The sequence below is a fragment of the Melanaphis sacchari genome, unplaced genomic scaffold, assembly GCF_002803265.2.
Source record: "Melanaphis sacchari strain LSU unplaced genomic scaffold, SCAv2.0 Contig22_pilon_pilon, whole genome shotgun sequence".
In the NCBI taxonomy this organism is placed as follows: Eukaryota; Metazoa; Arthropoda; class Insecta; order Hemiptera; family Aphididae; genus Melanaphis; species Melanaphis sacchari.
Genome location: NW_020271107.1, coordinates 2,642,043 through 2,668,061, shown reverse-complemented (window position 1 = coordinate 2,668,061; position 26,019 = coordinate 2,642,043). Strand labels below are relative to the sequence as shown.

The 26,019-nt window shown below is 25.1% G+C and overlaps 3 protein-coding genes across 3 annotated transcripts; all 3 read left to right on the top strand.

The window, feature by feature from the left end:
- Positions 1–671, top strand: LOC112594366 (dihydrofolate reductase). The gene has a single exon (XM_025339123.1). It carries the CDS (start codon positions 96–98, stop codon positions 630–632), a length of 537 nt encoding a protein of 178 aa, XP_025194908.1. The 5' UTR covers positions 1–95; the 3' UTR covers positions 633–671.
- A 1,581-nt stretch (positions 672–2,252) lies between these two features.
- LOC112594347 lies at positions 2,253–8,267 on the top strand. Its single transcript, XM_025339086.1, has 2 exons — positions 2,253–2,700; positions 4,117–8,267. Exons 1-2 carry the CDS (start codon positions 2,682–2,684, stop codon positions 8,199–8,201), a joined length of 4,104 nt encoding a protein of 1,367 aa, XP_025194871.1. The 5' UTR covers positions 2,253–2,681; the 3' UTR covers positions 8,202–8,267.
- A 6,645-nt stretch (positions 8,268–14,912) lies between these two features.
- Positions 14,913–25,766, top strand: LOC112594349 (3'-5' RNA helicase YTHDC2-like). The gene is made up of 23 exons (XM_025339089.1): positions 14,913–15,063; positions 15,209–15,294; positions 16,119–16,209; positions 16,968–17,155; positions 19,103–19,299; positions 19,450–19,616; positions 19,703–19,986; positions 20,046–20,100; positions 20,168–20,288; positions 20,374–20,517; positions 21,793–22,138; positions 22,202–22,326; positions 22,387–22,521; positions 22,632–22,820; positions 23,038–23,312; positions 23,373–23,487; positions 23,839–24,107; positions 24,180–24,427; positions 24,507–24,682; positions 24,746–24,860; positions 24,937–25,017; positions 25,079–25,135; positions 25,529–25,766. Coding segments are annotated over exons 1-23 (3,552 nt in total). The 5' UTR covers positions 14,913–15,061; the 3' UTR covers positions 25,615–25,766.
- The last annotated feature ends 253 nt before the right edge of the window (positions 25,767–26,019 follow it).

Sequence of the window (26,019 nt, the reverse complement as noted above, 5' to 3'; positions counted from 1 at the left end):
AATCAAAATTTTACTGTAATTAAAATCTACTTTGTAATTTTTTTATTTTTATATATACTTTTGGTTTTGTTATTGATTTGAATTCAGTGGATAATATGAATTACAATGTCATAGCTGCTGTTTCAAAGAATGGAGGTATTGGCTACAAGGGTGATCTACCATGGAGACTTAAAAAGGAAATGGAATATTTCAATCAAATGACTACTCAGGTGAATCAATCAGGCATTCAAAATGCAGTCATTATGGGTCGTTGTACTTGGCAATCAATTCCAGAGAAATATAAACCACTCAAAGGACGTAAAAATGTAGTAATTTCTAAAACTTTAAACAGTGTACCAGAAGGTGTTTTACTGTATTCAAATCTAAAAGAAGCTTTAAAATCATTATATTTAAATGATCATATTGCAAAAATTTGGGTAATTGGTGGTTCAGGTTTATACAATGAAGCTATTAATGACAATAATTGTAAGAAATTATATATTACAAAAATTGATCAAGAATACTTGTGTGATACATTTTTTCCCGATTTTAATCTTAAAGAATTTGAAGAAATAAATGAAGCTGATGTACCTAAAGGAATTCAAGAAGAACATGGTATTAAATATGAATTTAAAATATTCAAGAGGTTGTGATTTTTAAAATGTATTACACATATATTGTTATATTTATACATAGGAAATGTGTATTATGTAATTATAAAAACATTATTTTAATTAATAAAATCAATGTTTATATACTTTTTCTTTTGATAATGCTTATTTAGAATATTTAGTTTCCTATTTTAGTCTAAAGGTTTCACATATCCTAGTCGAAAGTAAAAGCTTATTTAGATTGTTAAATATTAATTTTTTTATTATTATAAAACATTTTATATTTATTAGCTTAGATGTTTGGAGAGCGAATTGGATGTGCCAGCACCCCCAGTTTTTAAATAAGCCCTCTCATAACTAATGTAATTTATGGACCTTATGGTTAATTACAGTTCTTATTTTATGTTAATACATTAATATGTAGTACCATGGCTAAATAATGTAGCTTATAAGTTATTTAGTCATAAATAGTAATAAAACCATTTTTAATTTATGATTGTTAAATGATTTAATGGATGGTGACTGGCAAAGTAAATAGCTCATGGCCCAATCCATGATTACCAAACTAAAGGGATAAATGAGACATGGGTACTTTCAGTGTTTTCATCAAAATTGTACTCATGCCCATTGGTTTGTTATAGAAGTATGTAAATTGTTTCTTTTTTATATTAGTATACATGGTGTTTTTAAGAAATTAATTGAAATATAATATTAATTCATCAAGAGTTTGATGGTTGTACCTTCAAAAAAAGAATTCATAATATTTTAATTTTTTATTATTTTAGGATAATGGTAAGTAAAAATATTTTACTATGTTTGTTTTGAAATTTGGCAAATTTGCAATACTTTTGTTTTATACATTACCAATCTAAAAATAATAATTTCTTATTGTAAATTAAAAGGGTAAGGTAATAACTAATAAGTTATTTTTATTGTTCAAATAGAAAAGTAAAAAAAAAATGAACATTACTTCCTATCACCAAAAAATAAACTTTATCATACGTCTTGGTATATAAAATAGATGTAAAATCTGATCTAATATTAATTATATTTAGGTCTTCAATAAATTATTCATGATAATTGAATTAGTTGATAGATTTATTAATTACTAAAGTTATTAATTTCCGTAATATTCATAATTTTATTTTTCAAATTCATAACATGAATCTATACTTATTTTATGTATTTATTAGTTCATAAAATTAAGTAACTTGAACATTACCTACTCATTAAAATTACAATTTTGATACGTCATAAATCATAATCATGAGATAAACATATTTTAACTTGTAAGTTTTAAAATTTTTAAAATGACTGAATATTCGAATATTATTCATAAATTATAAATTTATAATCAATGTTATTATTTATTATCACCATAGTCATGGGGTTGTGACTCGTGTTGGCGTTTTTACAAACTGATTTTTTGGTGGTATAATAATTTAATTTCCCGGATTTGAAGAATTAAAAATGGGTATGAACTATGGACATGATATACTTGAATATTACTTGGATTTGGAATGGAAGCAGTTTCAAATTCGTATGAAAATTTGACGAGTAACGATTGACGAAATGTTCCAAAATCGTGGAGCACTTCGTTCATTATCACGGAATAAACGCATTTTGTTATTATCATTTTAACATTTTTAACCGTTTTTGTCATAATATGGCTATGGGACGCTTAAAATTCCCGCTCGCCAAGTGGCAAGTACCATTGTTAATCATTACGATTTAATTATTTTGTGTAAATGTTTTGTTATTATAATAGTCGATGTTTTTATACTCAGTACTACGATTACAATAATTATTTATGATTGCTAATTTGAAGCCTGTTGATGATCATCAACATGATCCTAAAGGAAAACGCCAGGTGATATCAATTTTATCACTGTTTCAACATCAACAAAATAAGACTACAAGAATAAAGTGTTATTAAAATATAAACATTACTATCTCTTTAACGTTAATTTATTTATTAATTTTTAAATTAATGTTAATACCGGTGTTTTAGTTTAACTATTAAGCATAAACTCACGAATACCTTTATTAATGTATTATTAAGCAGTTCATTGAAAGAAAACACGCCAAAAAATGTCTTCTTTATTGACCGGTAAGTAAATGTTTTGCTATATGATATTTTAAATAATTCTCTTACTTTCATAAGACTAGGATCACCAATTCTTTATGATTTATGCATAGTAAATATTTATTAAATGCTTGTGAACTCGAATGTCAAAAATACAAAATATTCATTGGTTTATCTATTTGGTACATTTTAAAATTTATAATATACCATCAAACTTCTACAACAAAGATAAGAGTTCTTTAGAGGAATATTATGATATATACTGCATGTTTGCATCTAATTAGTTAACCAATAAATATGTATTTACTAAAACTTAATTAGTGTAAAATACATTTTTTTACAAAATTAAGATTTTTACGTCTAAACATTATCCATTTTTCATGATCTAAATCAGGGATCAGTAAATGGTGGCCTGCGAACAAATTTTATCCTGCCTGTAGACATAGAATAAATAACATATTACCAAAAAATTATTTGTGTTATTGTATTTATTTTTATTTAAAATTTTTTCAAATATATGTAATATTAATTATGTTCTTAATGTTTGTAAACTATAGTGAGTAATAATAAAAAATAAAAAATAATGTCCTCATTACATCCAATTTTAAAATAATATTTACTATATTGTATTAAAAATATGCTCTTAGAATTTTGAAAGCCATAATGTGGCCCTTCAAAAATAATAATTAGTAACCCCTGATCTAAATCGTTTAATTACATTTTTTTAAAGCTATATTTATACTTTATATGTTTAAGACACTATTATGTTAGTACATTTTTAATTGTATAATTGAAATGTTTAAAAAATATGTATTTACTTGACATTCATTTTCATCAGATTTCATTCAAGCAAATTTTGAAATTTTAAACAGTACATTTTAACATTTTTTAATGTATCACTATTAGTAATATTTAAATTAAAATATAATGTTCTTATTTAATTTTTTTTAAAGTAAAATATTACTTGCAATATTTTGTTTAGTTGATTATCAAGAAGTATGCACATTGAACATTTTATTATTTATCTTTGCTATATTCAAAAAAACAATTATTGTTTAGTAATTTTTACCTTTTGTCAATAAATTATGTTATAATGGTTATTTTAACATGTTCAAGTATACTTATATATTGTATTTATAAAATACATTATAATACAATTCTATTTGGCATTTTTTTGTGCTTTTATGTAGGGATTTTTATAAGAGTGTATCAGCCATTACGTTTTTTTCTTAAGCTTGTTCCATGATCTTTTACCACCTTTAAATTTACATAACCTAACAATAATTATTTCTTATTTAATTTTACAACATACATTGTTATACTTACCCACTTTTTTATTGTTAAAACTGCAACACATTGTTGTTTTACTTTATTTAATACTTATTGAGATGTATATTAAGTTCATAACTCTTATAAATGACTTACATTTTTTTATTTCAGAAGCTCCAGAAGTAACTGATGTGAGTGATGTAGTTGACATATTGACTGGCCTTCAATTAGGTGTCATATCCCAAGATTATGTAGATCAAGTTATGAGTAGCCATTATAGTTATTACAAATTTCCCGAATCATATGAATCTATTGTCATGCCAGAAATTGATTTTCCATCAATTATAAATGATTCTTGTGAGTTATTAAATGTTTACTTACAACAACCATCTACTCATATATTATGGGATCAGTTTTTTAGTGATGATACATGCTATGTTCATCCAAAACCATTGAGTTGTTTACTCAATTGTTACATTCAATATGGATTAAAATTTATAAATGAACCTAGTGCTAGAAAAAATGGTTTGTCTGCTACACGATTATTTTTATTAGCATCTACATTTATGGGTAGTAAGAATATTGGATTTTATCATATTACTATACTTACGAAATGCACAGAATTAGTTAAGTCTTGTATTGCTATGTTACATATTACCGGAGGTATAAATAGTGGTGATGATGTACCATTAGAAGAGGATGAAAAGATTGATTTAATGGTTGATTTATTGGCTATTGTGAGAACCATAGGAATAATGGTCAAACGATTTCAATTCTTTGATGAAATTAGCTCTTTAGATATGATTATAGATATAATGATAGATGTAACCCATTTGGAACGAAATTCTGGCAATATTTTAGAGCAAGTGCCTACTGAAAACTTAAGTTATGGAACATTAGCATTCAATGCATATTCAGGTTTAACAGATATGTTTAATGAAAACTGTGGATCAACAACTGTTATAGGCCAAAAACTTATGCATTGTATGTTATTAGGTTTATTAGTTGACGGACAGCGTGAAATGCAATTGACTACGAGGCAATTTAATACAATTCGTGATCATCATTTGTCTTTTATTCGAAAAATAACTAGAAAATTGGGATCTCCATTTGAGCATGTATTAGAAATACTATTGCAACATTTATTACATCGAGGACCTGAACGTAGTGAATTAAGGCCTCGCCAATTTCAAATTATATTAGAGGTTTGGAGATTATGTCCAAATAATGTTCGAATTAAAATTAAATATTATTTGTTACGTATGGTATATGATGTAGATGTTAAAATACGTATTGTTGCATTGGAGACTCTTTTCAAATTACTTTCAGAACCTGAAGAAGTTGAACCTGAAGACCCAACTCTATTGCAACTTATGCCAGCAACCAAACATGAATTTATTGTGGCTGTTATTCTATCTAAATTTCAAGATTTATTATTGACAGTTCGTTCTAAAGCGTTTTCATTGTTTGCAACTTTGACTGCAGGTCCACCTACTGCTACTGCACATCAAACAGCCTTAGCCAAACGTGTACTTGTTGATCCTTACCTTAAATTTGATAATTTAAATCATACATCATTCTGTAAAAAAGATTTCCATGATTTTTATCAATATTTGGATAGTGATATGACCAATTTTGACCCAAATAATATAAGTAATTTAAGCATTTACCCTGGTGCTAAAATATTATTGTGGGTGTTAAATGTACATGCTCGTGATGAACGAGCTTATATTCGTCGTATAAGTCTCACACTTTTGTGTAATTTATTTCTTATAAATAATAAGTTAATGGAAAAATATTATTTAGCATTATTAGTGAGTAGTTGTTCGGACAACGCAATGACCATCAGAAAAGTGGCAGTCTCTGGATTGACTGACTTGCTTTTGAGATATCCTGATAATCAAGATGTGCTTAAGTATTGGTTTAAAGGATTAATTCATTTAGTTGGAGATCGAGATAAAAAGATTCAAGAATTGGCAGTTGAATGTATGCATCGAGTTATCTTGAACAATATTAAACCATATTCTACCAAAATAATTGATGGTAATGATCCATTAGAATATTTACCATGGCGTGTTTTAGATAATGCTTTAAATGAAAAAGTAGGCAAGTACATGATGTGCTTATGTGAAAAATGGCGCATTAATGGATTCCTTACAGAACGTAATGTTAAAGACCTAATGACATATGTAGGATCTTCAAATCATGAATGGACTGTACATAGCTTATATTTATTACAATTGATATCCCATCAATTAACAATTTCAAATGTATCGCCTATCGTTAAGTATTTTGATACACAATTTGATTTATGGTTTGTAAGAGAAGAAAATCCTTCTGAACTAAACATCTTGTTAACACATGCACAAATTACGATTGATATATTATTTTTAAATTATAAACGTTTGGACAAAGAAACAAAACAAAGATTGTTTAACACATTTGAAGATCTTCTATTTAATTTTAAAGTACCAACTCGTCTTATATCTAAATCTTTGGACTTGTATACAGTGTTACTATTAGATAATTCTGAAAAACTGAATACCAGTTTAAGAAAACTGTTTAATATAATTTGTAATTGTATTGAGACATCTACAAATATGGATAATGAAGAGATTATTATTCGATATATATATACATTGGGTGAAATAGGTTTAGTACAACATTTAAAAGTCAAACATAAATTTCAACAATATCTATTAGGCTTTTTAGGGAAAACTGATGAATCTGTTTCTTCAGCTTTAAAAACTATTGTTATCTTAACAATTGGTAAATTAAGTATTGTGGATGAACAATTTGCAAAAGAAGCAATAGTCCAATGTGGAACAATATTGAAAAATCCATACCACCCATCAATAAAAATTAATGCTTTAACTGCTTTAGCTGATTTATGTTTACGCTGTACAACTTTGGTTGAACAAGCTATTCCAGAAATGTGTGTTTGCTTAAAAGCCGAAAGTGTTCCTGTCAAACGAGTAGCACTAAAATTACTTACTGGATTAATATTAGAGGACTACATAAAACTTAGAGATGTAGCCTTCTTTGCTTTGTTGTGCATGCTTGAAGATCCTGATGATCAAGTACGCCAAGAAACTTCATCATTTATTGTTAATTATTTACTGATTAAAAATAAAGATATTATGGAACGGAAGCTAATAGAAGTGATTTTTCATTTTAATGGCTATACTGGAGTACGCGCGAGTGGTGTTGAAGATTGCTTTACTAATCCTGAGCTAAAGGCATTTTTTTCAATGGAAGGGGATTCAAAGAAAGCATCACGTCATTGTGTTTATAGATTTATGTTAACACATATGTTGGATGATAATAAATTAAAACTTATGGTGAAAATATTTAATATTTTTGAAGAAGTTGTTAAAGATGTTAGTGCAGCAGCTAACAATAAAGTCAGAGATCGCGCCACACAAGTCATGAGGGATGCTTTTTGGATTTTAAAAGCTAAAGAAATGGCTTTAACATCTGGAAAACCACGAGAAAATACCAACGATGATGACCCAGGAACATTGGAAAAAGTAGCTGATTTAGCTAAACAACGAGTAGTTTTGGAAACATACAAGATGGTAATGACTGACTACATAATACCTGGTGTATTAAAATTAAAGTATGAATTAGAAAAGAACAAAAAAAAACTACCTACTGTAATGAATGATTTACGTGCCTATTTATGTGCTCTGACTTCAGCTAAATCTCCAATAAAGGCTGAAATTATAGAATTGTTGTCAGTTGATAGTGATCTAACTGCTGAAATTTTACATGATAATAGGCTTATGAAACAACACAATAAACATTTAGATGGGGAAAATGGTGTTGGAGAAATTGAATCTGAAGATGATGATGATGATGATGATCCTGCAACACATTTAATGCAAGATTTGGAGTATGTAACTTGGGCACAAACAATGCAAATGCGTGAAAAAGCTGAAGAATCAGGTATGGATGTATCAACACAAGCTCAAATGGAAGAAGAAATTCAACAAAAAGTATCAGAGATATCTATTAATGAAGATGATTTGCAAGATGTAGCAGCAGCCAATTTTAGTCAACTAACAGGAGAAGTTACTGTACGACCTATTAATAGTGATAAGAAAACAGTTTCTAATGAAACATTTAAACAAATAGCAAATTCTAAAAATAATTCAGTTACTCAATCGACTCCTCAGAAGCGATTATCTAGTAATCAGACAGCATCCACTGATTTAGATGATGATAACTTACCTGCTTACAAATTGTTTGATTAGTATAAATTAATTGTTTTTAATTAAACTATATAGAATAATATGTGTATATGTATAATATAGCTAGTAAATGAGATTTAATTTTATAACTTTACTATTAAATTTGTTTATTATTATGACTTGATTTAAAATAAAAATATTAAATTTTTTATAAATATAAAATTTTAATTCAGTTAAATATTTTGTAATATTTAACAACATCTAAAATTGATGTTTTGACAGATCAATGATCATTAATCACTAATTATATTAAATTGGTAATAAATGTATTATGAATTAAAATTTGCAATCTTCAATCTAATGATTGGTTTGCAGAAAATTCTATGTTTCTTTATCACTAGCCTTCCTTTTTAACTCTTGATATGAATTACATATATCTTGATCTTCTATTATTCTTGTATTACAATCTCGGTCTTCCTCTGAGTTTTTTCATTGATAACTAAGATTAGTTATAGCAACCCATCATATCTTAAAATATGACCTATTGATTCATTTCACCTTTTTGGCTTTTTTGTATTCTCTTCCACGTTGATTTCCTCTCAAATACACTTTCTAAAACTTCATCATTAGTGATTCACTGATTCTATCACTCCAACTTATCTTTTCCATCCTTCTATAGCACCACATTTTGAATGCCTCAATTCTTCTCATTTCTCTTCTTGCAATAGTCCATATTTTGCATCCATAGAACATTATGCTCCAGATGTACGTTTTAGTAGATTCTTTCTGATATTAAGGTCAATGTTTTTTTAAATAAAAAGATTTCTTTTCTTATTGAATGCCACTTTAACTTGGCATATTCTCTTTATAATTTATTTTTTGCATCTCCCATCTAAGCTTATAGTGCTAGCCAAATATATGAAGTCTTCTACTTGTTCTATAGTTTTATCATCTAATTTTATTCTTGTTCTCATATCATTGTATCTACTACATACTAGTACTTTTGTTTTCTTTGTGTTGATTTTCATACTTAAATATTTTTCCATCGCCTGTTCCAATGTTTTTAAAAATATATTTTAGATATTTTTTGTTCTGCGCTATTATTGCAATTTCGTTTGCAAATCTCAATATGCCTATTCTGTAACCATTTAACTTTATTCCTAGCTTATTCCTTTCTCTTATAGTATCTAAGTTCACTAAGCTTGGTATTTTAAAACAAAATAATCTTTTGTTAGATACAGTTCAATATAAAATTTTCAAAAAAACTTAAATTATATACTCTTGGCATCTTGACTTTCAAAACAGCTCAAGGACAATTACATATTACTAACTAGGAAAAAATGTATTCTACTACTTTAGAGTATTATTCTAAATTTCTAATTATATTTATTTATTAATGAATAAGAACAGTGTAAAATTTTGAGAAGCTAAAATAGTGAAGCGTTTATCTTTGTAAATAAATATTTAACTACGCATATTTTAGGTTTTATTATAATAAAATGTCTATTCAGAGTAGACACGCAACTAGAAATTTCAAATGAAGGGAAGGTTGTTACACAAAATTGACAAAATTATACCCATCAAATTAATAACTTTACGAGTACTTTATTGTATAATCATCAAACACACTACAAGTATTGATTTTATGATATATGTATATTACAAAATCAATACTACAAGTAATGAGAAAATGTTTAAATCTTTTACTAAAATTTAAAATTTACATTTTAACTCTTAAGAGTCTTATGTACCTAATATTAATAATAAACAAAAATTTTATTTTTAAATTAACTTAATGCTACTAATTTTTAAAGATAAATAAAATATTAATATACATATCTTGAATCATACATAATGAAACGACACAAAACTGCGTAAACGATGTAATCAGAAGGAGGCAGGAGCCGGCTTTCCATTAGGTATATTGTTAACATTTTTTTTTTTTTTTTAGTTAAAATAAGATGTTCCTAACCTTTGCTATCTACATATATTGATATTTACAATGGTACATTTTTAACTATTTGAACATGATTATTAATTTACATAGAAATTTAAATAGTAAGATAATTTACTATCTAGTACCTATATATGCAGCATTAGTGATAATTATGCCGAGACGTAACTGACTATAATTTAAATAACAAGGAACTGATATAAAAATAATTAATAAATAATTATATAAAAGTATAAACAGATATAATATATAACAAGTTATAAAGCTTAAATATTAGACTACGAGTAACATACAACTGCTGTATATATGTGAAGTTGTTAAACCAGGTCATACAAATGTCCACGTTTTAATCTACGTTGAGGCGTATCTATGTATGTGGAAGTTATAGTGAAGTGAGCCAGAAGAGTTGAGCAGTAAGGTATAGAAGTTTTTTAATGAGGTTTTTATGTGGTGTACGATTTCCTGGGTCTGAAGGTCATTGTGTAGGTTTACGTTCCTTATTAACTAAGGTGCGTTTGCGATAATACGTACCTAGCACTTTATTTTGAAAAATTTGAATTTTACTGAAGTGAATAGTCGCGCATTTCCCCCAGACCGAACACGCATGAGTGTAAGAAGAGAGCATTTTTTCTGTATTGAAGATTTTTTATTGAGAATAGGGTATAACATAGAAAGGCGCTGATATGCCTGTTGAAGTTTGGATGAAATATGGAGCTGCCATGTTAGCCGTTTAACCTATGTCAAGCCGAGGTATTTTACTAACGAGTTCCAAGGTATATTTACATTGTTAAATGTTAATTGTGCAGGGAGGCGGTAAGAACGAAGACTGAAAATAACACCTATGCTTTTTGACGCATTTATTTGGATACGCCATTTATTACACAAATAAGATATTGTATCAAGACGTATTTGTAGATTTGTGGTTATTGCTTCAATGTTACGTAATTTGGAGAAAATTGTAGTATCGTCTGCAAAGAGGGCGATATTTGTACGAAGTGACAGGGGGATATCATATACTAGAGCCTTTGGTTATTGTTAACATAGTATGATAATATATATTTCAATATGAATTTATAGTAAATGACAATGTATATATCAGACCATACGGTTTCGGATTTATGATGAATCTTTAAACGACTTAGTATATAATACAATTATACAGCTGTAACACTCCTGGCTCAGAGAAATGATCGATAATCAATGGAGTGAAAGGTTGCTTAAATTCACAAAGTAATACATAATCTGGTATTCGTTTAGTACGTGACCTACCTGTTCACGGGGAATATTAAAAACCAAAATCCCATGAAAAATGTATAGAACATCAGCTGAAATGTTACCACGCTATTTTATTAAGGCATGAATCTATACAAGATACAATTTCTTTTTTTAATTTTTAAATGATGTAGCAATTACTAGCAAAAGTGAATTACCAAACATAATTTAATAACAATTTTTTAAATTTTTTTACTGATTTTTAATGTAATCTGTAATAATAAAAATAACCTAATTCTATGATTTTTAAATTAATTATCAGTCCGGTATGTAACGCACTCACGCATACTAAACGAATTCCCATTTATTCTACCTATATCACAAAAAAGAAACAAATGATTATATTTTAAAATTATTTATTTATTGAATAACACTTTTTTTAACTAAATAATTTTAAGTACAAAATATAAAAAAAATAAAAGTTTTGACAAAATTTGTATAAATTCTAACTTCATGTATTGTAAAAAATTGTTGTATATAATAATAAAATTGTACTCAAATATTTCTTAACATTATATTAGTAACGACTTATTAGAAACTTAAAACTTTGAATTAAATTTTTAAGTTTTTTGACTGAGACAACTGAGTGACATATTTTTTATTGACAATAATTCAATAAAAACTATTAATATATATTGATGATATATCAGCCTAGAATATTTTATACTTTGATTAAAATACTATTAGTTAGGGTCATGGGTGGATCCAGGGGGCGGGTATTGGTGGCAAGTGCCACCCCCGTTGGAAAAAAAATAAAAATTTTAGTATCAAATTTTTTTTTTTGTGGAGGATATATCTATATTATAAAATTTTTCCTATAAAGTGCTCCAACCGTAAATTCATGCTGGATCCGCCCTTGGTTAGGGTTGCCAATTTGCCATACGTCCCGGTTTTGCCGAGACACTACCAGTTTTTAACCAAGTGTGAAGTGTTCCAGTGTCCCGAGAAAGTGTTTTGGGACAGCAATTTGTTCCGGTTTCAAAATTTTACTCAATAAAATACCGATTTTCAATTATAAGAAAACATTATCTTTCTAGTTCTTACACATTACAAAATGCAAGGTTATACCTACGCACGATAATCATAGGTATTTTATTGTCAAGACTTATTTTTAGACTTTGAGGGTCAATTACCGCGATAATCATAAATTTAATGGTTTTTACTACGTGGACAAGAATATGAATTATTATTATTATATTACTTGTATACATAATTCATTAATACATATATAAAATGACCAAAAAAAGTAAATATTATTTTATTATAAATATAATTTACATATATATTTTTTTTCTTTAATTTGACGAGATATATATATAATATTTATCCATTCAAAATGTCTCGGGTTCGGAAAAGTATAATCTGGTAACCCTACTATTAGTTTATATTATAGTGTAAAATTATCTTATGTTTAAAGCAGGTTTATAGTAATATATGTAATGTCAAAAATGTTCAAGTCCCTACCTACTACGAATAATATTTACTATGAATTACAACAAAATAGCTAAAAATTACTATTTCCATTTAAATATTCAATTTCGTAAAAAAAATAAATTTAAAACGCTCAAAACAATTATTTTTGGAATTTTAATCGATTTGTTTCATAATTTTTATAAGTAAAACTTGTCTAGAATCTTATTCTGAATTTTTAAATCTTTGGTACAAATATTGAAAATGTTATGCTTAACTAAAATGTTTTGCAAATTTTCGTAATTTTGATAAATTTTATAAAAATTTGAACTTTAAATGCTTATAAAAAAAATTGTACCTACGTATTTTCTGAATTTTTATTAGACTGAAAGAACTACTAATGTTTAATTTTGTATTAAATTTTTAAACGATTTGACCAAATGAAAATTGATTAATCACATTTAAAAATAGAATATTACTTTATATGGCTTTAAATAGCTAAAGATTAAACAAAATACTTTTAAAACTATAATATTAATAAAAAATCTGGTGAGTGTTGGTTCTTACGATTAATACTTTTAAAATTTAAATAAAGTATACAATATTCAATATAAACAAGTCATAGATATTGTAATTTCCGGTTGAAAAAAATAATAATAGAATTTCTAGGAAGCATTACACACAAACTTAAATAGATTTAAATTAAATACTCACACAAATGCACGGCCTGCTACGAGCCATCGATACAATATGTGAATTGATTAGATAAATTAATAGAGACCGACACCCTTAATTATGAAAGCATAATCATTGAATAAATAGATATATTTACAGTAATTCATGATTTAAAATATTAGATTTAAAATTTCCAAAAAACATAGAAATTTGAATAATTGGTATCTCCTATACCTATTAAATGGTAAAGATTAATAAAAGTAGCAACCAAAATCAATAGATGTTACATTGATACTTATCATGGTGTAGCCAGAATTTTGCAAGGGGGGGGAGGTTAAGTGAAAATTAAACTTAGTTTTTTACAGTTTTCGTTATGTTTGCTACCCAATTAAACTATTCAAGTACAAAGTTGAGTTGTAAACTTTTGAATATACAATATAAATAATACATATATTAGATGTGGAAAAATAATGGCGGTTTAAATACTCAAACCTCTCTCCAAGTCTACGCCACTAATACCTATTTAATACTTACCTAATAAGTAATACGGAACATAATAAGCGTGACAATCTGTAGTAGAAATTGAAAACTGGGAACTCATGAGTAAGTTGATGTACTTAGTAGGTAACGTGTGTATGAGTAAGGTAAGTAGTTAGTACTAACTAACGAGTTATAATAAATAATAATCAATCTTGATTTTCGGCTTGCGGTAATAAGTAAAAACTAATCACCACTAACGGCACTAACCATAAACGTCAAACGATAAGTCGATGGATCCATCTATTTAGTCAATTCGATGGCACGATCATATTAGATATTAGATAGCTTTGTATCTTATTTATAACAAATGTTAATAACATAGATACTGTAGAGCGTTTTCACATACTGATGTGTACATAATATTCATACATTTATGTATAAGCATTTAAATATAATATATATATATATATATATATATATATATATACGAAGTTTTCGTAGTCTGTGCACAGGTTATTAAATAAATAAAAAATAGTGAATACAGAGTATATCATGTATGGCCTATGCATCTATATTCTATAGTAACAACAAATGCTACCGCAGTGCAGCTTGTGGTTGTTTAATCGTACAACTCTTCAATTTTCAAACGGACAGTGCAATATTTTAACTTCAGGCCTTCAGGGTTGTATTTCTAGTATTTCTACATATATTTAACTATATAGGTACCGTGTTTGTGATACATAGAGTAAAGTTGTTTAAAAATTATATTTTAATATAATCCACGGTGATACCAATAATCAATGTTACCAAATTAAAATATAAGTTTTCTCACACTGTATTTTATTGTATTTGCGGTTTTTCAGGTTCAATCTTCAATGTTTTCGTGATTTGGTTTAAAACGTTTGTTTTTAAATCATTTATTAAGTTTATTATTATTTTGTGATACTTGGTAGTTATTACTTATTAGTGTTATTACTATTAAATCTTTAATGTTGATTTTTCGATAGTATATTTAATTAAAATGTGATGGATTAATTTTATATTCCGATACTTGTACGAATAGTATTTACGTGCTTATATAAATTTAGTGATATCATTTTTTAAAGTTTGTTAAAATCTAATTCTTGTCACCATGTAAGGTTTTAATTATATTATATTTATCTTTAGTTAAATACTAACATAAAAATATTATTACTAAATACATGTTTATTATTTCGTTTTAATGTTTGCTTTTATACTATCTGCTCTACAACATTAATATATACTTCTATATTTCCAGGTCTCCCCCAATAAAAGGTTTATCACAAGATTGTAAAGATTCCTTGTCACATCAATTGCAGAAATTTATTTCATCTGATACAATGTGTAAATTGAATTATATGTTTTATAAAGAGTTTTTTACAAAATATTAACATATGATTATGTCTTCTGAATTAAATTATACAGATTTTGTAATCACTTAAAATAATTCAAACTACGATTAAGCTAATACAATATAAATAATAGATATTCTGAATTAATTGTGTACAAGAATTGTACTCATCATATAAATATATACTCATCGCGAATATATCATGTTAATAATTAATTAATAAGGATGATAGTTATAAAATAATTTTTAAATCTAAAATTTTCATATTTGGTTTTCACTGTTTTTCATCATAGATATACTTATAAATGATGTATTTGTATCATTTAAATACTTTTTTTTTTTTGTTTATACGTTAAATAATAATAATTGTATTGTTCTATTGAATGATAATAATCACATGATTAAGTATTAAATTAAAATTTGTTCTTTAAAAAAGATTATAAATGTTTAAAATAAAGTAGAATGATATTCCTTTGTTACTATTAATGACAAGTCTTGCTATTATACATTAAATTTAATAATTAAATAATAACTACTAATTTTTAATTATGTATTTGATTCTAATAATTCTGTTGATATTTTAGATAAAAACTTTTTCATGTATCAATGTTAAAATATTAATTTGATTCAAATTTTAAAATGTCAGTTTTCAAGTATTTATCTACCTATATCTTTTATTATTATATATGTTATAATTAACTTAATATGCTTATATTTATTTTTGATACTTTTAAGTTATAAAAAAAAATAATTAAATATTTAATATTATTAATGTGAATAATGTGATTCATTAAAAACATACATTAACTTGTTTTAGCTTATACATTTCCATCTTCATTGACATCAGAAGAACGTAAATTCTTGCATTTAAAAAGTGCTGAACTTGGATTAAAATCTAAAAGCTATGGGTTTGTATGACTGTTAAAAATAAATATTTATTTTATGTGTATTAGTTATAGTCAAGTACAAATTTAATATAATTGTTAAAAACTTCAAAATTATTACGGTATCAATAGACAAAATACATCAAATATATGTTGGAAAAATGTTAGTCTAATATAGTTATTTAATTGGCATTAAACAGTTATTACAATTTGATTGTGGATTATGTTATTTGATGTATTTAATAATATTGTAAAAAATATTTTTTCAATAAATTTATAAAATTTATTACTTTAAAAATTATTGTTTAAAAAAGTTAATTTGTGTAATTAGAAAATGTTATAATTATTTTTTATAAGAATTTATTAATACATGTTGACATTGGTACACAATTTAGAACCCACTGGTATATTTTCGAACCTTGTTTCTTAGAATTAAGTGGTGAAAACCCTTTTGCTATATCAAAAGTTTAATGAGAATTAACTATAAATAAATTAGGCATATGTTAACATTCAACAGTACAATACTCTTTCATAATATTGATTAAATTTGGTAATAGTTTGTTAATTTTGATTAAAATATGTTTACAATTTTTGTTCTGTATTACAATATTGTTTAGCAGTATATTATTGTAGTTGATGGTTTTGTTAATAAAATGTGATTTAAAATTTTTTCAAGAATCATTCATATTATATTTATTTCATTAGTTTTTAATTTTAAAGTTAAAATATGTATATATAATGATATATAATAAATAATTTTTTTTTTTTTTTTTAAATTTCAGAAAACCTGGTCATCGATCAATAACTATTAAAATGGATAAAAAAAAAGTCAATAGTAAAGTTTGTAGTATAGAGGTCTCCGCAGCTTCAAATAATATAATGAAAACAATTTGTGATCATGTTCCTATTACTAAACAAATGTATGATGAGTTACTTCCTAATCCTATGAAACCATATCGACGAATGGCAGGTATGTAGAAAGATAATTTTTAAGTTAAATTTATAATAATAGTCTATAATAATTTTACTTGGAATTATTAAACCTAATATACTTTTAATTAATTAATTTATACACATTTATCTTTATATTTTATAACTGATAGACATTTTCATAACTTAGTATAAAATTTGTGTTATTTATGACTAAATTTTTTTAAATAACTATCACAATTAAATGTTTAATACTTATATTGTGTATATTCAATTTTTAACAGGCTATATTTATTAGATTATATTAAAAAGTAATTGAGGTCAAATTTGGAAGGTGTTAGTCGATTCATTGATCAATATTATAATATAGCAAAATTAGATAGTTTTTTATTTTTCTAATTTAATTTAAATGTAAAAAATTTTAAAACTTAAGTTAAAAAACCTGATGTTTATAAGATAAAATATAACATATTAAATTTTTTTTGTGAATTCATAGTTTTCCAAGAACAATATATTTTTATTTCTTTACATTATGTATATGGTTTGCAAATAGTTTCACAATTGTTATTTGGATATTTACTAAACATGAAATTAGGCAATATCATTGAAAACATCTTTATATTGATGATTTTTTTTTACTTTTTATGTACTATTTGTCTTTCCAGTTTATTAGATCCAATGTTACTAAATTAAATTAAAATTTTGAATATCAAATGCTTCAATTTTTTTTATTGATTTGAATGAAATTAAATCAAAAAGAAAAATTTATATTTTATATTATTAAAATCTTGAATTATTCAATTAAGTGTAAAATAAAATATTGTATTTGAATTTATACAAGTATGATTAAAATTTGTATTTCTAATGATTTACCAATTTTCTTGTAAAATTATATAAATTTTCAGATTTAATTAATCTATACCCATGGGCCCCCATAGGTAATATTTTAGAGGGGATCAAATTAAAAAAAATTTCGAATGTAAAATAATAAAGATTTAATGTTATTTTTCACATATAAATGTATACACTATACATGCATGTTATATTTTTATTTGTATATAATATATATATAGTGTATTAATAATAATTGCCATACAAATAAATAAATATATAATAATTGCCATATAAATAAATAAATTAATAAATAATAATTTCCATACGAATAAATAAATAATAATTTTAATAAGTATATAAAAAAAATAGAGATTAAATAATATAATTAAGTATATTATTCGGTATCAGTAAATAGGAACTGCAAATTTCTTCGTTTTATTCCAAACATATTAATGACATCTTGAATGAAAGTATCCTTGTTTGCGTTAGGTTAAAATATTTATAGTACCTATATTGTGATCTTTATGGATTTACCACAAATTATCTGTGATAAATAATTTTACGTATAGATTATACGGACTACAGAATACGACCTATTTATGATGTTAATATACGATAACAATGAATATATTTTTATACTTATTCATATCTTAAAAGTGATTTCAACAAATAATTTGCCTCGGTAATAAGGTAATATTATGGTAATATTTTTTTCCAGGGGGGAGGGGGGCAAGTGCCCATGTCTATACTTAATATCACTAACTGTTTTTCAATAATTTTGTTTATAATCTTTAATATATATTAATACTTCTATTCTTTTTTTAAATACAAATCATAGATTTATATTTGTGATTACAATTTTATGATAAGAAATTGTTTTCTGTATTTTTATACTTACTTATTAAATGACAAAACCTTTGGTGTGTTAGAGGGTAATAGTGTATGCTTGTTTATACTGATCACCCTTATCTACAACCACCACCATACAATATTCATATACATTATTTTTTTTTTATATTAAATAACAGATTCTATAAGTTTTTATTACAAGTTGTTTAATTTTTATCATATAAAATAAATATATTATGTTGGGTTTGGAATGGATTAACTAATGAATATTTCATATTCTTTATTTTTATGTATATCTATTCAGTGGCCAATTGTAAACGTAATCTTCCTCTCATGTGTGATAAGCCTATGTCCATACCTCGTTTTGCTGTAGATGAAGATTTATTATTAACAAGGAAGGCTTTACCAATATGGGCAAAAAAAGGACAGATAACTAATGCAATTGAGAATAATACTGTTGTAATCATTACAGCTGAGACCGGATCTGGAAAAACTACTCAAGTATAAATAATTAAAATATTAATTTTTAAATTATGTTTGTTGTCTTGTTTTTAATATTTACTTAATGATTACAAAAAATGATAATTTAATTTATAAGTGTAATTTTTATTTTTATATTACTTAAAAGAGTTTATTATATTTACTTTTTAGATTCCACAATTTATAATTGATGATAGTGCTGTAAAAAAAAAACCATGCCGGGTTATATGTTGTCAACCAAGAAGAATTGCAGCTATATCAATGGCTGATAGAGTGTCTAATGAACGTGGTGAAAGTATTGGAATGAGTACTGGATATCAAGTTAGACTTGAAAGCTGGTAATATAATTATTTAAATTCTTAATATTTATAATATATTAAATATCATGTTATTAATATTTTAATGTATACTATTTAAAATTTAGTGTCAGTCAAGACACAACAATTATATATTGCACTACTGGTGTTTTGACAAGGACACTTATGGATCGGCATCAAAAAGACAATGAACCTAACAAAGGAATGTTGATGAATGTTTCTCATGTTATAGTAGATGAAGTTCATGAGCGTGATAAACATGTAGACTTTCTTCTTATAGCATTGCGTATGATTTTACCAAAATATAATCATTTGAAACTTATTTTAATGTCAGCTACTGCAGATATACAATTGTTTTCAAATTATTTTGATAACTGTCCGGTATTGAAAGGTAAAAATTAAAGTACTAAAATATTACCAATGATAATATATATATATTTATATTTTTAGTGGAAGGTAAAATTTTCCCTGTGCAGAATTATTTTTTGGAAGACATTTTAGACGTGTAAATATTTTAATATTTTGATTTTAACTACAGTTTTGTTTAATAACATTACTTATTCGTCTTATAGAATTAAATATGAGTCTCCAGCAATGACAAGAATAAAAAATAAAACTAAAATTGGTTATTGGGATAATGATATTGTTGAAAGAACTGTTGAAGCTGTCCAGAATATGAATCTTATTGAACCAGTACTAAATATAATTCATACATATTTATTTTTACAATTATAATGTATTTTAATATATTTATTACTATTTTTTTTCTACTTATTAGATTACTACATTGATGCCTGATCAAGAATGGTTAAAATCAGAATTAGATGATTGTATGCACCAAATTTGGTTCAATGCTGAAATTGAGCAAATTGATAGGATGATTTATTATATTATGTCGGAAGGAATTCCAGTAGATTATCAAGTATTTATTTATATAAATATTTCTTTGTATTTTATGTATAATTTTGATACAATTAGACAGTTATTTTAAAATTTTAAGATTTAATGCATTGTAATTCAAACATTGCAGATTTCTTATGCATTAAATTAGTTACTTGGGTAGATTGGTAATTGATAGGTTAGATTAGGTATTATGACGGTATCATTAGAAAGCTTAGTGTTTATTTTACAAATATAAAACATGAAAATTGTATTTTCACAATAATCTATTTTAATGTTAATTTTAAAATTTGAGTGAATTAACCTATTTAAAATCTTATGGGTAAAATTATTTTTAAAAAGATTTAATATAATTTAAAATTTATTGTTACATGTAATAAAACACTCTATCTCTAAAATATTATTATTTTAATAAATAACATGGCAAATATGAATCTGTAAATTTAAAAAACAGTTTTATTAAATTCTTTTTTTTTTTAATTTAAATATATTCCATTTGTTAACAAATAAAAACAATACGTAATAAGGATGATAAAAGTATATACAAAGAAAAAAGAACACAAAATCACATTAAGACAACACCATTTAGTAACAGAACCTCAGAAAAACTTCTTTTATTTTTAATTTAAATTTTTTCATTATATTAGAAAGTCTATACCACTTTCTTTTTAGCTGACAAGGGATTCATAGTAATGTGAGAGAAGACATGTTTTTAATAAAAGGGTTTGTGTGGTTTATTATTTTAGAGAGAAAACTTTAAAAGTGGCTTTTAGTGAGCTTTTTACTGTTTGTATTTTTAGGTAGTTGTGGAGGGCTGCATTTGTTATGTACCATGTAGTTCCTGTGATAAATCTTAGGGTGATTGATTGAAAATCTTGGGTAGGGCAAATGTTTAAGAGCTTAGCTAAGCCCTAAATTTAGATGTTATATAACCATACTAGCTTGATATTGTTTAATGTAGCAGTAATTTATTTTTAAGATTTAAGTTAGAGTCTAAGTTGAATATTAAATCCTAAAAAATATTTAAAATAAAAATAATATTTCATACTTTGTAAATAATGTGCTTATTGAAATCGGTAATAGTAGTATGATAAAATGATCATATCTAATATTAAATTTTACTCTCGCTGAACTTTTCGTTGAAGATATTTTTCAAATTTTTTATTGTTCATAAATTATAATGAATACTAATAACTATAAATAATCAAAATAAATTAATTAACAATTAAGTATAATACTATATAGTAATAAATAAAATTAAACAATAAGATTAATTTAATTAATTTAATTTTAATAGCATTCAGATACTGGTGTAACTTTATTGATGCTTGTAGCAGTTCATGGATTGAATGATTATGTTACTACATTATTAAACATGGGTGCTAACCCAAACATACGAACAAGGGTATACAATATGGATGCAGCTACTTGGGCAGCAGAATTTAATCAATTTGATACTAGAGATTTGATTATTAATAACAAAAGTATTGCGCAATCAGATATCCAGAAAAATGAAAATTTGGATGAAGTAGAAATTAGAGAAAGACTAGAACTATATAAAAAAAGTTTACCCCCTAATATTATAATTGATGCCTATTTAATTACCTATCTCATAAAACATATAATTTTAAAAAAAAATGCTGGTAATTAAACTTAGTTTTATGATAATGTTAAATATAAAAAGTCAACAATATATGTTTTTTTAGGTTCTATTTTAGTCTTTTTGCCAGGATTTGAAGATATGTCTATGGTTAATAAAGTCATTGTTGAAGAACTTATTAATAAAGATAATTTAAAAATTACAATTTATATGTTACATTCTATGATGCAGGTAATGTTCAATATTCTAGTAATACATTTTTAAGTTTTCAAATTCTAATATTCTTTAAAGACATCCGATCAACGCAGAGTTTTTCAACCAGCGCCTAAAGGTCATCAAAAAGTTATATTAGCAACTAATATTGTTGAAACAAGTGTTACAATCAATGATGTTGTATATGTGATTGATTCAGGGAGAGTAAAACAGGTAAATTTTATTTTCAATAAAATTTAGGATTAAATTATTAACTAATTCATTTGTATGATTTTGGATAAGAATTTGAAAATTCACTTAAAATTTTACATTTATATTTCTAGAAAGGTTACAATGCTTTTAATGGTATTAGTTGTATGAATGTAAATTGGATATCCCAAAGTTGTGCAAAACAAAGAGCTGGTCGTGCTGGAAGACTATGTGCTGGAGAATGTTATCGTCTTTATACAAGAGAACATCATTGTCACATGGCAACTCATGATGTACCTGAAATTCTTAGAATGCCTTTACAAGTAAATATACACTACATGCAATTTATAAATCAAAAACTTTTTTCTAAAATAATTTAAATATTTGACTTAGATTATGTTAAAGAAGATTATATACAATATTATATTGTCTTATTATGTTCTAAAGAATACTTATATGTCTAAATTTTTATAATTATTTAAAAATTAAAATATGTATCTGTATAACAAATTTTTTTACAAAAAAATTACTATTTTGTAGGAACTTTGCATGTTAGCAAAAGTGATTTCCAATAATATGAGAGTATTAGACTTTTTAGCTTTAGCTATACAACCACCACCTACATTATCAGTTACGTCTGCTCTTGAATATCTTAAGACAATAGAAGCAATGGATGTGAATGAAGACTTAACAGATCTTGGATTTTTTATGTTGGATTTATCTATTGAATCTCATTATGCTAAATCCCTAGTATTTGCTATATTTTTGAAATGCCTTGATCCTGTATTAACTATAATCAGCTGTTTAGCTAATAGGTATGATATATTTTTGTAATATACATTATACTTGTAACAATTATAATATATTATTTACAGAGAACCATTTAACTTAACTCTTAATGTAAATATGAAGACTTCATTAGGATCTATTCGTAAGAAATTAGCTGGTGATTCATTAAGTGATCACATAGTCCTTTTGCGTTTATATCAAGTAAGAAATAGATTGAAGTATAAAATATAGTTATGATATACATGTTTATTTAGTAAAATTATTGCATCTCAAATTGTATTTTCTAGATTCTATATTTTTTGTGTATCCAGAAATCTTTAAATTCTATAATGAACTAAAATTTTTGACTTAATTACTTATTAAATACATAAATTAATAATTTTAACAAGTTTGCATTTTAGAAAACCATATTTTTTTGCTCCAGCATACAAGTTAAAAATAATTCATATTTAACTTTTTATTAACTTAATAAAAAGAAAACTTCCTAAAACTGATTTTGAAGTATTTATACACTGATCAGATTTTAGTAATAAATTTTGTTCTATCATTCAGGCTTTTAATGAAGGAAATATGGTTGATAGCGAGTTATTTAACCTTGTTTCACAATCAATTATGGGATTAATTACACAAACAAGAACTCAATTATTAGGTCAGTTACGAGCATTAGAGCTAATTCAGACTCGTGCTGGACCTAATGATATAAGGGACGTAAATATTAACTCAAATAATTGGGCTGCTGTTAAAGCTTGTTTATTAGCTGGATTGTATCCAAATGTGGCTAAACTAGATAAATCTAATCCAAGACCAGTTTTGAAAACTAAGTAATTAGTCATACTTAATAATGTAGGAAGTAATAGTATTGTATTGTAATTCGTTGTTTTATAATATTATAGAACAGAAAAAAGTGTTATTTACCATGGATCAAGTGTTTTACGTGAAAATTATGTCAAAGATTTACCATCAGAATGGATAATATTTGAAGAATTAAGTTCTTTCAACACTAAAAAATTTATAAAAAACTGCACAGTAGTATCTTCTATGTCAATAGCACTATTTTCTAGTGCTATGAGATTACCTCAAGATTCTGTTAAAACAGGGGTCAAATTAAATAATCCTCAAAGATTAGTTGATACAGCTGACGGTAAATTAAATTAATATTTGTTTCTATGTTTTTTATTTCTATAAAAATGAGTTTAAAAAATAACTTTTCATTATCATAGATGATAGTGACAATAGTGATGAAGAAAGTGAAGACAATTTAGGAACATTAAATTTGGATGGTTGGACTAGTTTTGTTGGAAGTTCAGATGATATTGCTAAAATATTAAACATGCGATTATGTCTTACTTTAGCTTACCGAGAATTTCTTAAAAATAAAATGATCTCTCAACATAGTGTAAATATATTAATTAAATATTTTGTATTCATAATAATCTAATGTGTTATATTTTTCATTCAGTCCTTTAGTAGTGTTGTTCAATCAGTAGTTAAAATATTATCTATCGAAGATAATGCTATAGGGCTGGAGGCTCCAGATGATGTTGGTAAACGTCCGAAAGAAAATAGTAATAAAGGTTAGCTTTTAAAAGTTTATAATAGCAATTTATATATAATATGAGTTTATTATATTTATTATTTTTTTTTTTTAAGGTCGTCATAGCAAAAGTAATGATAGTTCTTCCTTTTCTTCTTTTCGCAAATATCCATATGGTCAACACTCTCAAAATAAAAGTAAAATTTATTATTTATTGTAGTTTTATTTTTAATTTAATAAAACAACCTTAATTTACAGGTTTTACAGATAGCAGCTTAAGTTTTAGAACAAGTAGAAATAGTTATAACATGCCTAGTAAGTAATTTTTAATTTAAAAAGTTAAGTAACTTACTATATTCTGTTCAAGTTAAAAACCATAGTGACAAACTCATTTGTTCTTCCTAATGATACAACTATTTTTATGCCTACTATATACTAGTCATGCCCTTCTGCACTGGTCACGGTCGATCATTGACAGTGTTTCTTAATTTGAATATATTATATATTCTTTTTGTATTAAAACGAAACTATAGCAAATAGTTTTTAGTGGTTAGATTTTACGGAGGAAATTAGGTGTCAGAGTATGGTGAGAATATTTAACAAAAATTAGTTGTTGCTGTAATTCCAAATATTACTAAGTACAACACAAAATATGTAAAAGTAATACTTGTATTGTGTATCTGAAAAAAAAAATATGTTTGATTATAGATAATAGAGGGACAACTAATAGACATTATCAACAGAATTATTCAACTCCAAGTACATCTCAGGTTAACAATAACTATAAATGGTAATGATAAACACTTAAATTTTATTTAAAAACAGTATTTTATTGAATATAACTTAATTACCACATCAAAGCAAACTTTTATCAAAACTAATTTATTCTTATTTTATTTAAGCAAAATACTTTTGTTATTTAGTTTCTTAATTACAACATAATCTAAAAGTTTAAGTAATTATTTTTATTGTTTAAAATATTTTTAAGAAAAAATATGCTTTTAAAAATTAATAAGTTCATGATTAGTTTCATAATTTGCTGCTTTTATTAATTAAATATAATTTATTTATTGTAAACCAATTACTTTTAATCATATTTTTTAGATTTTTAATATATTTCTTTCTGTAAATGTGTTGTGTAATATGTTTAAAAATATTTATTAATATAATAAATATTATTTAATCATTTCATTACACTT

Bases quoted from the DNA above. Each gene is read 5' to 3' on its own strand.
- LOC112594366 (XM_025339123.1), top strand. From the start codon at position 96: ATGAATTACAATGTCATAGCTGCTGTTTCAAAGAATGGAGGTATTGGC.
- LOC112594349 (XM_025339089.1), top strand. The intron at 20,518-21,792 runs GTATTTATTTAT...TAATTTTAATAG, and splicing joins GAATTCCAGTAGATTATCAA to CATTCAGATACTGGTGTAAC. The intron at 23,313-23,372 runs GTATGATATATT...TATTATTTACAG, and splicing joins ATCAGCTGTTTAGCTAATAG to AGAACCATTTAACTTAACTC.